This window comes from Blennius ocellaris (assembly GCF_963422515.1).
Source record: "Blennius ocellaris genome assembly, chromosome: 11".
NCBI classification, from domain to species: domain Eukaryota; kingdom Metazoa; phylum Chordata; class Actinopteri; order Blenniiformes; family Blenniidae; genus Blennius; species Blennius ocellaris.
Genome location: NC_137660.1, coordinates 22337969 through 22353902, shown reverse-complemented (window position 1 = coordinate 22353902; position 15934 = coordinate 22337969). Strand labels below are relative to the sequence as shown.

The 15934-nt window shown below is 41.5% G+C and overlaps 1 protein-coding gene across 1 annotated transcript; it reads left to right on the top strand.

Annotated features, from left to right (window-relative positions):
* The first annotated feature begins 2209 nt into the window (after positions 1–2209).
* det1 (DET1 partner of COP1 E3 ubiquitin ligase) lies at positions 2210–14368 on the top strand. Its single transcript, XM_080504365.1, has 9 exons — positions 2210–2447; positions 4080–4428; positions 4579–4845; positions 4923–5135; positions 5450–5673; positions 8335–8464; positions 8953–9143; positions 11255–11446; positions 13702–14368. The coding sequence occupies exons 2-9, from the start codon at positions 4159–4161 to the stop codon at positions 13889–13891; spliced, it is 1677 nt and encodes a 558-aa protein (XP_080360491.1). The 5' UTR covers positions 2210–2447; positions 4080–4158; the 3' UTR covers positions 13892–14368.
* The last annotated feature ends 1566 nt before the right edge of the window (positions 14369–15934 follow it).

The window sequence follows — 15934 nt, the reverse complement described above, 5'->3', positions numbered from 1 at the left end:
AGGGAACAATTTTAAGTTTTCAAATAACTCCATTTTGGGGTACAGGTTGATGGTGCAGAGAGTGTGCAGTTAAGAACAAAATGTCTGTGCGGTTTCACCTGGAGAGAGAGATGTGAAGAATAGACACCATGCATTTCAGGCTGTAAAAAGCCCAGACGGATGGCAAAAACAAGATCTTAAATAAGCACCATGTCTTCTGGCGGATAGGCTAAAACAGTGTATAAAAACACTCAGATGGAGGCTTTCCATCTCTTCCCCACTTCATGGGCTGATGCTAAAAGCTGAGGCGAGTGTCCTGTGTAGTGAACGTTTTATTAGAGGGAAAATAACAGCAGAACAACCAGAGGATGGTACACAGTTTCTATTTTGAATTACCCCTGTGTGCATTTTTGTTGCACGGTGCACAAACACCTGCGTATGTGCGTATGCGCACGCACAACTTCAGAAACTGAGTGCGCGCGTGCGCACGCACACACACACACACACACACACACACACACACACACACACACACACACACACACACACACACACACATCTTGAAGCAAAGGTTTAATCAGGCGCAGCTGAAAAGGAAAATGCCATTAGATTTTAAAGTGGATAATTTCACATTCTTCTCTCCATTCATTTCTTCATTTTTCTTTTCAAACTGGCCTTTTATGCCCACGCACATGTGCTTTTATGGAAAATTACAACATTTAATCGAGACTCTTTGGTCAGAGATAATTGCACAAAGAACCATTAGCAGTCTTCCAAGACCAACATGCTCTCCACGTTTTTTCTTTTTCTTTTTATAATGCTATTCTCAATCCGTGAGAACATGCCTCATCTAAAGAGGATAATCATAATTTAATTATCTGTCATTATGGGGAGCAAAATACAGGTCACCTCGGGTTCATGTATGCTACGTGCTGTTATAAACAAATCAATTAAACCAAATAGGCTAAACAAACAACAGTTATATACACTGTAGGTAGAGTGGCCGAAGGTCCGTTGTTTTCCCTGCCAGTTTAGCCAAAGCAATTATAATCATGCTCAAAGTTTTCTGGGGCACTTTTGCTCCTCACCTGGAGGCCCACCTACTGATCAGCAAATTGCTCCTCATTGAAATCAACAGGTGTTCACATGGCCACTATAAGGCTTTCCTTCAAACGCAACAGACTGCAATTACCCACTTTTAACTATATCCAGTGAAATGGTACTTGGACGATGTTAGCCTCAGTTATTTGGTGGCCACATTACACGCATTAGAAACTTGTTTGGAATATTCTGTCAGAGCAGTTGTTTTAGTCAGTGAGCATCAATTCATACGCGTAAGAAATTGGTTGTGATATAATTCCACCACATTCACGACATACGTCTGTCCTTGGTCCCATCGCATTCCTGTTTGTGACAACTCTCAGGGAATAATCCTGCAGTGCTCAGGCCTGAACAAAATGTCTGCAGATATATTTACAAGAAAAACAGCAACATAGCAAAAGTATGACAAAGTGACTTTAATCCTTTATTAGGTACAACAACAACAACAAAACAACAACAATTGCAGCTAAATGCTATTTATATGCAATTTTTTTTAAAGTATTGGCGGGTGTAAAACTAACCAAATGTCATAATATTTCACTACTTGTATTTTCTTTTAAACATTTTCTATTGGTTGTCTCTTACTCATCACACAGAACTAGTGTCTTGCAAATTATATTTTTGTGATAAAAGTGATGTTATGGGTTGTGGTCTGAGCTTCCTGCGGCCCATCATGTCTGCAGCAAGTGAATTTATTTATGTTTGCCTGTTGTGCTCTGTCTTTGTCCTATTCTTTTCTTTCATTCTATCCACTAACCCCAACTGGAACAACAGAAAGCCGCCACCTCTCTGTGCCTTGTTGTACAGAAAATCTCCATCTCAGTCTGTTCCTCTTAAAAGGAGTTTTTTTTTTCTCCCTTTAAACTGTCACCTATGCATGCTCATGTGGAATTTTTGGGTTCTCCTCTGTGAAAGTTCCTTGAAATGACTTGTATTCTGCGCCATATAAATATACCTGAATTGAATCCCGTGCTCACTGCTTCGACTTGCACGTTTCTGGGTGTGGTACCACTTAGCACCTGTAGGGGATGACCTGTCGCTGTTTGAAAAAGAAGCCACTTCCTCCTCTACACTTCCGCCTCGTCAACGTGACAACAAACAATCATGGCGGCTCCCGGGACGCTCTGGGCGTTTAAAATCTGCTCAAATGTGACAAATTATAACTTCTTTTTGACTGAATGAGATACTCAAAGCTGCTTGTGGATTGAATGAGCGAGCCGAAGCTAGAGATCTGGGCGAAAGCAGCTCAAGCACCCGAAGGACGGATATTTATGAGCAAACATTCAGTGTGTTTGGATAAAGTTAACCGCTTTGGCTCTGGGGCTGGACAACTTAGAGGAAAGGGGAAGCGTTTAAAAGGATGTTAAGTGAGTATCCAACTGTTTCCATTTCATACAGGCTCAAGGCTACTTATAGGCGTGGTGGCTTTTGCTCTGAAGTGGTGTTGGTGCTTTAAATATCGTCACCGCTGACTTCGTTTGTACTCTTACTGCTCAATCTATAAGATTTATATTCTCCCTATCCTATTTGTTTCATATCAAATGGCTCTGAGTGTTGTTTTGGACGTACTGCAGGGAGCTGCGTTTTCATTCAATACAATTGCATTCACACAATTTAATTCATTTAACTATAACGCCTAAAAATTATAGCCTGCAAGGTGGTGTGTATGCTGATAATGACATTTGTGACGACAACTGTAGTATATGCTGGTGTTGGCAGAAGAATGGTATTTGTCTGTTCAATGTGATGATTCTGATGAAGGTGAGCTTGTAGTGTTTGCTGGTGGAGAAAACTGCAACGTTTATATTAAAGCAGGGCAGTTGTATTATTTTAGTACCATTCCAACACAAGACAATTCACATTTTTTCTTTATAAGGAAATAAAGTGAATGACATTAAAACAAAGCAATTAAGAAATGCATCGAAGGGAGAATAAAGTAGAAAAGAGAAAAATGATGAAATGTTTAAAATATATTGTTTCATAGAGCAAATAATAGTGTTTTAAGAGCTGATTTAAAAGAAGTGTGTCAGCAGTCTTCAGGCTTTCATGAAGTTTATTGCACATGAGGAGCGTAGTAACCAAAAGCTGCTTCACCTTGTTTCTTCAGACTTTGGGAAAACTTAGTAAAATTCCTCCTGATGACCCCAGTGGTCTGGAGTTTTCATTTTCTACAAGTAAATCTGAGAGGTTCAGCGCTTCATAGACAAGAAGTAAGAGTTTGAGGTCAATATTTTTGATATGCAGGCAGCCAGTGCAGTGGTTAAAAATAAAATCTCCATGTTGCATACAGGCTTTTATCATATACATGCTATATTTTGCATACCAGTCTTACGACAAGCATTATTCTGATCATACTCAATTAAAATAAGTGACTTTTTCAGTATATCCATGACACAAGCCAGGGATTATTTTAATGTGATTAGTTTGAAAGCACCTCTTGGAAAAAAAGGCTCAGAAAAAGTTCATATGCCTGTACTTTGTACCATCTAACTCATGGTCAAGGAATTTTGGAGCTGATGTCAGTTGATTCAAGGGCAAAGGGAGAGTCCACCCTGGACAGATCACAGGACACACAGAGAGGGAGAGTCCACAACTACAGGCAGTTCAGAGTCACCAATCAGCATTCTTTTGGACTGAGTGATTAAACTGGAGTGTCACGTGAGAAAACATGAAACACCACATAGAAAGCCCCCCCCACCTAAAACCAAATTTAAACTAGTGAAGTTCTGATTGGGATTTGGGAGTACGAACCAATGCAGCACAGTCCGACTTGCTTTCGATCAAAGTCACACTGAACATTCATGCAGAAGAAAGTATCTACTTTAAGTCTTTCCTAAAATCGCTTGTTGGGATCTATTTTTACTGACCATGTTCTGAACAAAGTTGACATTAATTAATCAAATAATACAGTTTTGCTAATAGAATTTGCAAATTTGACAGATCTTTCAATCAACAGAACCAGAAATTTGTTCATCTCTTCCGCCTTCCTTCTCACACAGGTAAAACGGCAGCATTGTGATGTAGTCGTCAGTTTCTCTGCATTTCTGACTACCGACTGAGGAGGAGGAAGAGGGAGAGATGCATTCTGTGATCTCAGCCATGGACGAGGACACCCCGACCCTGAAACCCAGACGCATCCAAAACCAGAATGTGGTCCATCGCCTCGAGCGGCGTCGGATATGCTCCGGCCGACCCGGAGCTCACTGGTACAGAGTGCGCTGCTTCCACCAAAACCTGTTTCCTAACTTCACTGTAGTCAACGTGGAGAAGCCGCCCTGCTTCCTGAGGAAGTTCTCACCGGATGGACGCTGCTTCATCGCCTTCTCGTCTGACCAGACATCCCTTGAGGTAAAATTAGAGAACCCACTTCCCCTTCCCACGCCACAGCTTGTTAAAAATATTCGTCTCCTCAGAGTCAGAATAAAGCTTAATTATTAAAGTTAACACAAGACACCAAATTGGAAACAAACCTCCCGTTTGTTGATGTTTCCTGTGCAGATATATGAATACCAAGGCTGCCAGGCTGCTCAGGACCTGCTGAGGGGTCAGGAGGGAGAAACGCTGCTAACAGCCAACGACCAGCGCTTGCTCAACATCCGGGGCCGCCTGTTTGAGCGCTTCTTCTCTTTACTCCACGTGACGAATGTGGCCTCAAATGGGGAACACCTCAACCGGGAGTGCAGCCTCTTCACGGACGACTGCCGCTACGTTATCGTCGGGTCGGCTGTGTACGTCCCCGAGGAGCCGCCGCCATACTTCTTCGAGGTCGTTGCATCCACTTACTGCAAATGTTGAAGTAAAGACATGCAGATTTTAATTGAGGCCTATCCCCCCCCCATCAGGTGTATCGCAACAATGAATCTGTGACCCCCAATCCTCGATCTCCTCTGGAGGACTACTCTCTCCACATCATCGACCTCCACACCGGCAGGCTCTGCGACACCAGGTCTTTTAAGTGCGACAAGATCATCTTGTCACACAACCAGGGTCTGTACCTCTACAGGAACATCCTGGCTGTGCTGTCGGTGCAGCAGCAGACCATTCATGTGTTTCAGGTGAGCTGGTTCAGTATTTGAAGCTGCAAAGAATCACTTCAGGTTTAGTAGGCTAATGACATGTTGTGCTTTTGGAGAAGTAGTTTGATTTTATTGTGGGTTTTTTTAAGTTGATATTTAAATTTTGAGTCACATTGTAAAATTTTTATGAACTTCAATACTGCAGACTTACGTTTTAACGCTGCTGTTAAGATGCCAGATTATGATCAAAACTGTAACCTGAGGAGGAGTGTGAATAGCTAAAGTGTAGATAAATTCCAAATACAACAAAAAAAGGTCTACTTAAACCATTTTCCCTTTTCTCACTATTTCAGGTGACTGCAGACGGGACGTTTCTGGACGTACGGACGATCGGACGCTTCTGCTACGAGGACGACCTCTTGACCCTCTCGGCTGTTTACACGGAGGCCCAAGCAGAGAGTCAGCCCGGCTTCCCCCGCCTCTACACCGACAAAACCATCAACTCCCTCAAGCACAGGCTGCTGGTCTACCTGTGGAGGAGGGCTGAGCAGGACGGCAGCGCCACCGCCAAGAGGAGGTAAAGATTCCACCGCTTCGGGGCAAGTTCGCTGAACCTCAGTGGTTTCTTCAAAATCCTGTTTTGTGGAAATAGGTCTTGACGGATGGCATTTGCACCTGCACTACACTGGGAATTTACTTCCATTCCATTTACTTCCGTCCAGTACGTCTTGGTAGAGGGTATATTTTGTGCTTGTATTCAGAATTTTCCTTACAGAACATTTTTAAATCATCATTTTATTTAATTTCACAGATTTTGAAATTGTGTTTGAACCATTGATCGGAGAAAAGGCATGATTTCAGGCAGGCTGAGTAGCCGTGGAGAAGCCAAGCTTTTGTGTTTGTTTTTGAGAAATATTTTACGATACAACAAAATCTTCTATCCAATCAGAGGAGGCATATTTTGGATATATTAAAATTCAAAGGCTTCAATTGAGTAAACTTCAAGTGTCATTTGACTATTTGAAGGCCAGGTTTGTTGTGGAACGCTCGACCAAGCTGTGCTTTATAAAACAGGTAATCTATAACGAGTGTCTAATACTCATTAGCAATATTCATTAACCGATCACTTACGAATAGAGAACGTGGTTTGATGTGATGTACTTTGTCTTTTTCAATATTTGGTGCCAGATTTTCTCTCATTACAGATGGGTACCAAGAACATTTAAATAACCTTTAAAGGGGCAGAAGTGACTAATTAACCATTTACTAAAAGCATGTTTAGATGAATGCACCAGCCACTTCATAACTGTTGTGCAGCACAAAAAACAAACCAAAAAAAAAACTATCTCTTTTAAAGTCATTCAGACAGTTTCCACACGGAAGCTGACATTCATTAAAACACACCTGACGGGAATCTCTGCACACTGTGAAAGCAACTTTGACCCGTGCATTTGTACAACTTAGAGACATTAATATTTGTTACACAGATCAAAAAGTAGAGGTAAAGCAAGAGAGCCAACTGAACTGAGCCCTAATAATAGTAATAGAGTGATGTCACACAGGGCTGCACTCCTACATGTTTCAATGCGTTTGAGTTCCAACACATGGGATTGCAGTATATAGATATTTCCAATGTTTTCTGCCGAGCTTCATTACAACACATGCAAGATTAAACAGGTGGGAGGAGGGAGATGGTGAAAACACACAGTTCATTGGCCCTCCAGGATCAGAATTGAGCTCTTCTGGAGTACATTTGCTTTTTTTTTTTTGATAGATCGTCTGAATGTCTTATGACCCAGACTCGGCGTCTTTTATAGTACTTTAATAGCTTCCCGGTATCATTTATCCTTTACGGAACTGTTGCGCAGCAACTGATGCCGAAAAGGAGGAGGTCAAACTTGAAGTTAATTCAGGTGCAAGTTTAAAAGATGAATCCGATTGAACCCAGTTCTGAAGCGTTGTTAGCGTTTATTTGTAGCTTTTTTCTTTTTTTCTTACATTTCTCATGTTTGTACGCAGCATACCAGCAGTGGCTGTAGCGTTAGCTGTGGGGGTGGCTTTTAAAAAATCCATCTGCTTAAATCCCAATATCATATATTTTTTTTTTTTTTTACACATTTCTCTATAATAATTTGGACACTTTCCTGTGCCTCTTTGTCATTGTGTGGAATAAAAAAAAAGAAGTTGTATGAAGACTTTTGGTGGCTTGATAGTCGTGTGAACATGACGTGAAGCAGAGAAAAGTATTGTGCAGATGGTTGCTCTGCTCAGGTTTTGCTCACATTTAAAGCAAAACTAGCACTACATATTTTGGTTACGTATTCGCAAAGATGTTTTTGCAGTCATGTATCAATTCAAAGGTAAAAGTTTTGATGAATGAAGTTAATCATAGAAGAATCTTTGACAATGTCATGTGAGTCGCCTAATATTTTATACGTTAATATTTAATTCTAATGTTTTTATCTGCACTCAATTGTTGTCTAAAATATCAGAATATTTTGGACAAATATTTCTAATCTTTTACAGTACACGCAATACAATCTATAGTCATTCTTACGAAGCACACACATTGACCCATGTTTAACTGATGTTGAGACTTTCTGATGTTTTTCCACATAGAAATGTTAACACATAATGAGTTATGTCTTGTCTTCATCAGCAGCACCTGTTACACTTATTATGTACACCAGAGGTTATTTTATAAATATGAGTTTCCATCACTGGATTTGCATTAGAATCGGTTTATAAAACAGTCGTTCTGTCATCATCAAGAAAATACCAACTACAAGGTTGAACTTGGAGGCTTTTTCTGTGTGAAGTTTGCTTTATTTTACTCCAGTTTCAAAAACATCCATCTGAAAGGAATCTGTGACCCACACAGGTATAAAGATAGCTGGATGGAAAACGAATAAATTGATAGTTTTATCACCTTCCTCTCGTATATTTTGGTTTCATTCCCTGTAAATAATTACATAGGATTGTGTGCAGATTAGTAATAAAACTTGTTTTTTTGAGACCAAGCAATGCAAGTGATACTTTGTAGTTTCAGTAAAGAGTAATAGACTCCTACATTTTGTATCGAGCACAATGCAGCTCAGTACAACGGCACACTTGAGTGTAAGTGGATAAACTCTGCTGTCACTGTTCAGTCTGCCATGATAATGATGTCCATTGTTTATTGGCGGCATGCGTAAATCTCTCCAGCTCTCGGTCTAAACCTTCTTTCTCTGCACGCCAGGTTTTTCCAGTTTTTTGATCAGCTGAAGAGGCTGAGGATGTGGAAGATGCAGCTGCTGGACGAGCATCACCTCTTCATTAAATACACCAGCGAAGATGTGGTCACACTCAGGGTGACCGACCCCTCGCAGGTACACGCACACACACACACACGAACACACACACACACACATGCATGCACGCATGAGTGTGGATTCCTCCCTCCGCTCTCTTTGTGCCCCTCGCTGTCGCTCTTTTGTTGTTTATGCTGTATAACTGGAATTCCTCTTTTAGGTCTCCAAGGACATGTCGGTACTGCAGATTCTGACTCATTCACTGACAACAAGTAGACCTAATTAATGTCTGCTTTATTTACATGATATTTAGCTTCTTTGACTTATGTGCTAATAAGCTATTTGCGTTGCATCATTGAAGAAAATGTGAATATTATCATATTAAAACTTTACTATATTGCATTTGGAAGAAGCCTTGAACGCATCAGTATATGAGAATGACTATCTTATTATCCACGGTATTCTCCTCTTCAAGGCCACCATGGAGTTTGAAGAGACACACGCTCACAGTGTGATAAGCCTTTTCTCTTCAGAGCCTTCACATCGCCTCTTTGCTTCCCACGCAGCCGTCATTCTTCGTCGTCTACAACATGGTGTCCACCGAAGTGCTGGCCGTCTTCGAGAACACCTCCGACCAGCTGTTGGAGCTCTTTGAGAATTTCTGCGACCTGTTCAGAAACGCCACGCTGCACAGCCAGGCGGTACAGTTCCCCTGCTCCGCCTCGTCCAATAACTACGCTCGGCAGGTCCAGAGAAGGTACCGGAAACCGCAAAAGTGAAATAATTCACTGACAAAGAAGCACACGACCACATTTTCGCAAAGATTAGTGCAATTCGTAAAGTAATGCATTTTTATTCAGAAAGTCCATTTCCAGGCCATTTCCCATTTCTCATAAGAAATCAATAGAAGAATTTTAATATGGACAAAAACATGGGAAAATAACAATAGGCACGATCAACCCAATAAAATGATAATAAAAACAATGCAATGATTGACTTTAAGAAGAGGTGTGCACCCCCTCTTAGATCTCTGATGTGCCCAAAACACTGCAGTGAAGCCAAGCGCTGGTGGATACGCCCACAATCACCAACATGCAAAAGCAGGAGCAGTTTTCCGGTTCCACTCCTTGAAATTGTTTAGTTTTGGTTTTACTTGACATGAGCAGATCTAACTCCGACCTCAAACTCACTGCTCACTCTTCCTTTATGTAACACTCACTGGGTAGAACCTGCTATAACTACAAACATTCCAGAACGTATGCTACACAAATCACAGTCATCAACCCATTACTGAAAGCCTGTACTTCCTTCGGTTGCTTTCCTTTCAGTTTTCTGCCGCAGATGGGTGAAAAATGCTTGAACTAAATTGATTTCTTGTATTGTTATTGTCTAAATTCAAAAGAAATTAAGCTTTACTTTCACTTTAAGGACAACATCAATAAGTAATCACAAGGCAGGGGAATGTGAACGCACAATACAGTGGACAATAGAAAATACTATAGATAGAAAACAGTGTTATTGAACATGCGGTTGCAGCCCGGTGAAGCAGATCAGTTACCAACAGTCATTTGTGATGATTGTTCAGAGCTTTGATGGCTGTTGTGAGAAAAGTGTCTCCGAGTCTGAGGCTGTGGTTGTTCTGCTAAGTTAGGTGATTTCTTTTTGATGTTTTGTAATTTGTCTATCGTACTCGTTGCCAGGTTGTCATCTACCAGGTTAAATAATATTAATTACAGGCATAAATATCACAAGGTTGTTGAACAGCACAAAAATTCATTAGAAAGTATTATCTGATTGAGCTGCAAGTACCAGAGATGAATAGAAATATACTGATATGCTGCCTGAAGATGGATCAAGTCAGCAGGTTATTGTAGTTATTTTATCCTCTTGTTCTTGAATAAGAAATGACAGGTCGACCACAGGGAGTCTGAGTCTTTTTATCCACTTGACAGTAATTGTGCCCAAGAGTGGCTATTGGGTTTAGTTTCTGAATGAAAAAAGGAAAGAGAAAAAAAAAAAAATGTCTAGCTGATGTCATGCAGCCAAATGTCAGGTAGGATTTGAAGACGGTGGTGAGGAAGTGAAGCACATCAGCCATCGCCTGCAGGAGGACGAGGACGAGAAGGGGAGAGTTTTAGGGCTCAATCAGGATATAGGAAGGAGACATTGAGACGGTCAGAGCGGCCGTGAGGAGCCGTGATCAAATTTGGTGGTTTGACTCGCCAGTGCGGGTGACCACATCCTGTGTGGAGGGTGAGGCGGCGGGTGTGGGGTGGGGGAGGGGGGCTGCGGAAGGACGAGAAGATAAAGCACAGTTTGAGTAAGGCAAAGAGCTCAGAATTGGATTTCAGAGTGGTGAAAATTGATGTTGGAAAGAAGGAGAGGGGTTAAAAAAAAAAAAAAAATTGAAAGCCTGTGAGCACATTCAGCAAACCAGATTTGTACCTCTTAAGGACCGGCTGGCAGCGAAACCGAGTTCAGCAGGCTTCGCTGTACCACGGGCCACGCAGAGGACGGAAAACAGGGAGTCCAGTGAGCACGAAGTCTCTGTCGTACAAAACAATTTGAGAGCAGATATGGGAAATCTGGATGTAGTGTTTAGGAGAGTGAAGCAGAAAAGAGGAAACTGGAGGAGAGGTGAGACTACTGAGTGCTCCTAATGTGCAGTTTCAAGACTATAATTTAGCCAAGAATGGCCTCACAAAGGTCCCCCCCCCCCCCCCCCCCCCCCCCCTCGGATAAACACAAATGTATTTTGAATCAAGTGCAGGTTTTGAGAAAGAAAAAAAAAATCTGACTTTTTACAGGTCATAGGCAGATGCAGTGGAAAACTTGTGCTGCTCGTAATGCTACTATGCCCCACCTCAGGTTTAAGGACACCATCGTGAACGCTAAGTACGGCGGCCACACGGAGGCTGTGCGTCGGCTCCTGGGCCAGCTGCCCATCAGCGCCCAGTCCTACAGCAGCAGCCCGTACCTCGACCTCTCCCTCTTCAGCTACGACGACAAGTGGGTATCCGTGATGGAGAGACCCAAGACCTGCGGAGACCACCCCATCAGGTACGACACGCAAGGTCCGACTCGATCAGGACGACCGAAACCGAAAAAGTCTGGATAAAGGACAGTAAGAGGGCACATCAGGTAAACCAGCAATAAATATAGAGTGAAGCTAATATTATTGACTGTTTCCCGTTTTATGAGAAATCAAAGTTGTAATTGAGGGGGTGGTAATTAAAATAATGAATTAAGGGATTAATAATTAGTGCATTTTTTAAATCTCATTTTAATCATTATTATACACGAGACCGAATCTATAAATAGACTGGCATACGTTCAAATACAATGTTTGTTTTTTTCTAAAGTTCGAAATACACTTATGTGTTCTTAAAATAAAGCAAGAAGATTATCGTTGACATGGTGTTCATGCTCACAGCAACATGTTTTGCATTGAGTTGTATATCGTAATAATATGGTTAAAATATTTGAATTCTTTGTTTTTATATTTTGCACAGCAGACGGTTTCCACTTTCCACAGGTGACTTGGTTGTAGTGAAACTCAAGGCAATCTACATTCATCCGTCAACTTAACATTCAATACATCTCAAATCAGAGCGAGTAACTTGGATCTTGTGATCACAGTTGGTTTCAGAGAGCTGGATCTGTCGGTGAAATGGATGCGGTGCAATTATTCTGCTCAGAATTGAACTGTTTAATCACTTCCCCCATTTACCGACTAAAGGTTCTTCAAAATGTCAGGAAATGTTGAAAAATGTCAACTAACATTTCCCGAAGCCTGAGATGCAGCCCAGCATGTCTTGTTTTGTCCTGAAACTTTTAAATAACTACAGAGCACTAAACTATGCTTTCATTTTGGAAGATTGAGAAGAAAAATATATAAAGATTTATTTATCCCCCCCCCCTAAAATGAATCAGGTTTTTGTTATATGTAAGATGATTCTTCATCGTTCTTGCATGTTATAATTAAAATAAAGTTTGTTCGGTATAATCAACGGGTGATGACCGTTCAAAACCAAAATCCAATCAAAGTGATGAAAACATCAAAATCCCAAATAAAAAAAAAATTATGCCTGAGATCCTCTTGTTTTTTTAATCATCAGTGCTGATAGTTGTTTTAATAAAACCAGTATTGTGGACAATTCATCAGAAAAACATACTGATATTTGCTGGTTTCATGTAAGTATACATATATATTTTTTTCTTTTTTTTCTTATATTGTTTTAATCACAGTCGTGTCTAAAGCTCAAAGTAAAACAGTGAGGGGTGTGTATGTCAACAAGGAACAAAAACTGAAGACATTTCTTTGTTCGAAAGCTTTTACTGTCATTCCTCTTAAACGGTGCCACATTTGTGGGGAACAGCAGCCAATCAGACGTCCGATTTCAAACACGTGATGCTCAAAACAATAATCAACTGCTACAACAAGAAAAGTCCATTTGGCATCAAGACAAAAAACTTTGCATTGTTTTCATTCACGTGTGCAACGCAGATTCTCAGCTCTTCTGGAAATAAACAATCATCTCAGAAGGAACGCTGTGATTTAAATGTGACCTTGCTGCATTTTATTCCGTTTCAAAGATGAAAGGAGACACACTCTGTGTGGCAGTTGTGTTTGCTCATCTAATCTCGCCACAGACTGGATTCTCCGACGTGTGGACAAATTTAGTTGGTGAAATAGCTCACGAACTGTAACTCCACTCGCTTTCCACCGTGATGCTGTAACTTTCAGACAGAGCGGCTTCAGATTATCCTCTCGCTCTCTTCTTATTGTCTGCTCCGGTTCACTGTCACGACTTAAGAACAGAACAAAGCCGTCATCCAAAGTGACGCCTGTGCTTTTCCTACAATTACCCGTCACAACGTCCCTTGGCAAAGAGCGGCTATTGTGACGTTTGTCACCACAGTTCCCACAGTCTTACTCGGGGGCGTGTCGCATTGGACGGGTGGGACGAGTTTCACCTGAAAAGTGTTGGAATGCCAACGAAAACATTCTTTTAAATGTTCTAATAGGAGTAACTGGTTATTTTACGACAGTAACAGACACGACACTAAAACCAGAGTTGAGAAATCAGTGATTCGGCAGAGAAAGCTAGCGAAGTAGCATTCACATGAATTCGTTTTTTTTAATTGTACACATTCTGATATAAACGTGTACGACTTTGCAGTTAAAGGGGCGCATTAGGAGTGAGCATGATTTCTAAGTTGTCAGGCCCCTGAACTGATCGATTGGAAGGAGAGTACGGTGTCGGTACAGCCTCATCGGACAGCATCAACCTGCTTTCCCGCTCTCGCTCCAGGTTTTACGCCCGCGACTCCGGCCTGCTGAAGTTTAAGATCCAGGCGGGCCTGCTGGGGAGGCCGGTCAACCACGCCGTGCGCCGCCTGGTTGCCTTCACCTTCCACCCCTTCGAGCCCTTCGCCATCTCCGTCCAGCGCACCAACGCGGAGTACGTGGTCAACTTCCACATGCGACACGTGTGCGCGTGAGGAGCCGGTCGGTGCGAGGACTTGGGTCTCCGAGGACAAAACCGCACGCCGCCTGTTAGCGGCCGCCGGGAACAATACAGGAAAACGGCCGAGAGCCACAAAACACTTTGTTCCCACCGAGGCCGTCGTCTTCCCCGCGTGGAAACCGCCATTTGTGGTCTCTTTGCCCCGCCGCCACACAGTGGTCACTCCTCCTCCCCCTCAGCCAGATGGCAGCAATTCTGTCCTTTCCTTTGGCCTCCTCTCTCCCCGTTTCCCCCGACGAACAAAGAGAGTCCTGTAGGGAGGAGAGGCTAAAATAAGTGTAAATGGAGATGTAGAGAGGGGGATTGATGTGCCACGGAGGAGGGAGCCGCAGGTAGCTGGACCTCTTCCAAGGAACCAAAGGTGTTTTCTCTTTCTTTTTTTTTCTTTTTACTTTTCCCTGCCGTGTGCGTTCGTATCTGAATTTCTTATTCAGTTGGTCTGTGACCAACAGGTCCTGTAAACTTTCTCTTTCTCGTGTGGATGTGGAGAAAGATGATTTTATATTGTTTTTACTCTTTAATGTCTATGTTCAGTTCCAGTTGTATATATTTTAGGACAATAAAACCATTAAAACGGTGCTCATTGTGTTCCTTTTTTCTACAATTGGAAATGGTTGATTCACATTTAAAATTGTATTTATATACAAAATTCAAAGATCATTGTTTTGCCATTAAATGTTTTTTTAATTGTTATAATTATAGCCTAGTTATGTAAAAACCTTCCGTTTGATGGCATTTTCTAGTAATTTCAGAAACTATTTGATTATCACTTATAGCTAGAAAAAAAGAATTAAACAAAAACGGCTTTGAAAAGTTCAGTTCATATGTAATAGATATAAATAAAATCTTAATGTGAAAAACATTCACTTTTGTATTCTGTTTGGCGCTATATAAATAAAATAGTATTTTAATTGTTTTATATTTTTATTATGGGGCACGAATAGAAATACTTGTATTATCTTCTACAACAACATCTCTGCCTTATTTACTTTGTGTGTCAAATTGAAAACGTTTCTTTCTATGGGGTCGTTTTCTTCCTCCACTAATTTTCATACGGGCAATTTGGGGTCGCCAATTAACCTCGCATGCATGTTTTTGGACTGTGCGGACCAAATGACAATCCAGAGAAAACCTGCAAATTGAGAACATGCAAACTCGGAACGACCTGGACTTGAACCACGGATGACCTAACCACTGCACCACTGTGCCGCCGGGGGAAAGAAGGGACAGACTTGATCACAATGTTTGAAAGGAAACAGTACCTCAGTGACCCACTGGTTGTAACCGCGTACAACAGAAAGTCCATATATATATCAAATAAGAAGGGAGACAATTGTTTTCTCTGTAGGACCGTGAGAACAGAGTGAAATCATTATTTTCTCAACACATCTCTCAAAAACATTTTTCTTACATGAGGTCTTTGTGTATTTGTACAGAAACTTGAAGTGGGCCTTCATTCTATTTTATTCAATGTTTTTTTTTTTTATTTCCTCAGGAGTTTGGAACTTGAGCTTAACATAAAATCTAAAGTTTCTCCGCTGTTGTTTTTTTTGTTTTTTGTTTTTTATTCATCAAACCTCAAAGCCAATGAGCAGCAGAATTTGCCAATACAGCTACAAGTACGATTCACCGACACTGGACAAAAGTCTTCGAGGTCATCTTTTTGAGTGCAACATACAGATCATATGGGGCAGAATTTGGTGTGGATAACACGAAAACATGAATCCATTCCACCTTGTATCAACAGCTACTGAAGGTTTATTTTTTTTTAATTTTCATGCTTTAAGGCTCCTCTGATGTCGCAACATGTCCGAGTCTTCCTGCAGAACATGTCCACCCCTTTATGACCACAGAGCCTCGCCGTCTTAAGGCAGCTTCCATCAGGGCCAGTGCACCATGTCTCAAAGGTTGCTTCATCTCGCACCACCAGTTCCCTCAACATCTCAGTGAGTCCCCTGCACTCCAATCAACTTCATAATCACCAGATCAATCTCAATCAGGTTCACTTGAATCTGAC

Coding starts and splice junctions, on each gene's coding strand:
- det1 (XM_080504365.1), top strand. CDS start 4,159: ATGCATTCTGTGATCTCAGCCATGGACGAGGACACCCCGACCCTGAAA. Junction 5,136..5,449: donor AGACCATTCATGTGTTTCAG/GTGAGCTGGTTC, acceptor TCACTATTTCAG/GTGACTGCAGACGGGACGTT. Junction 5,674..8,334: donor AGCGCCACCGCCAAGAGGAG/GTAAAGATTCCA, acceptor TCTGCACGCCAG/GTTTTTCCAGTTTTTTGATC.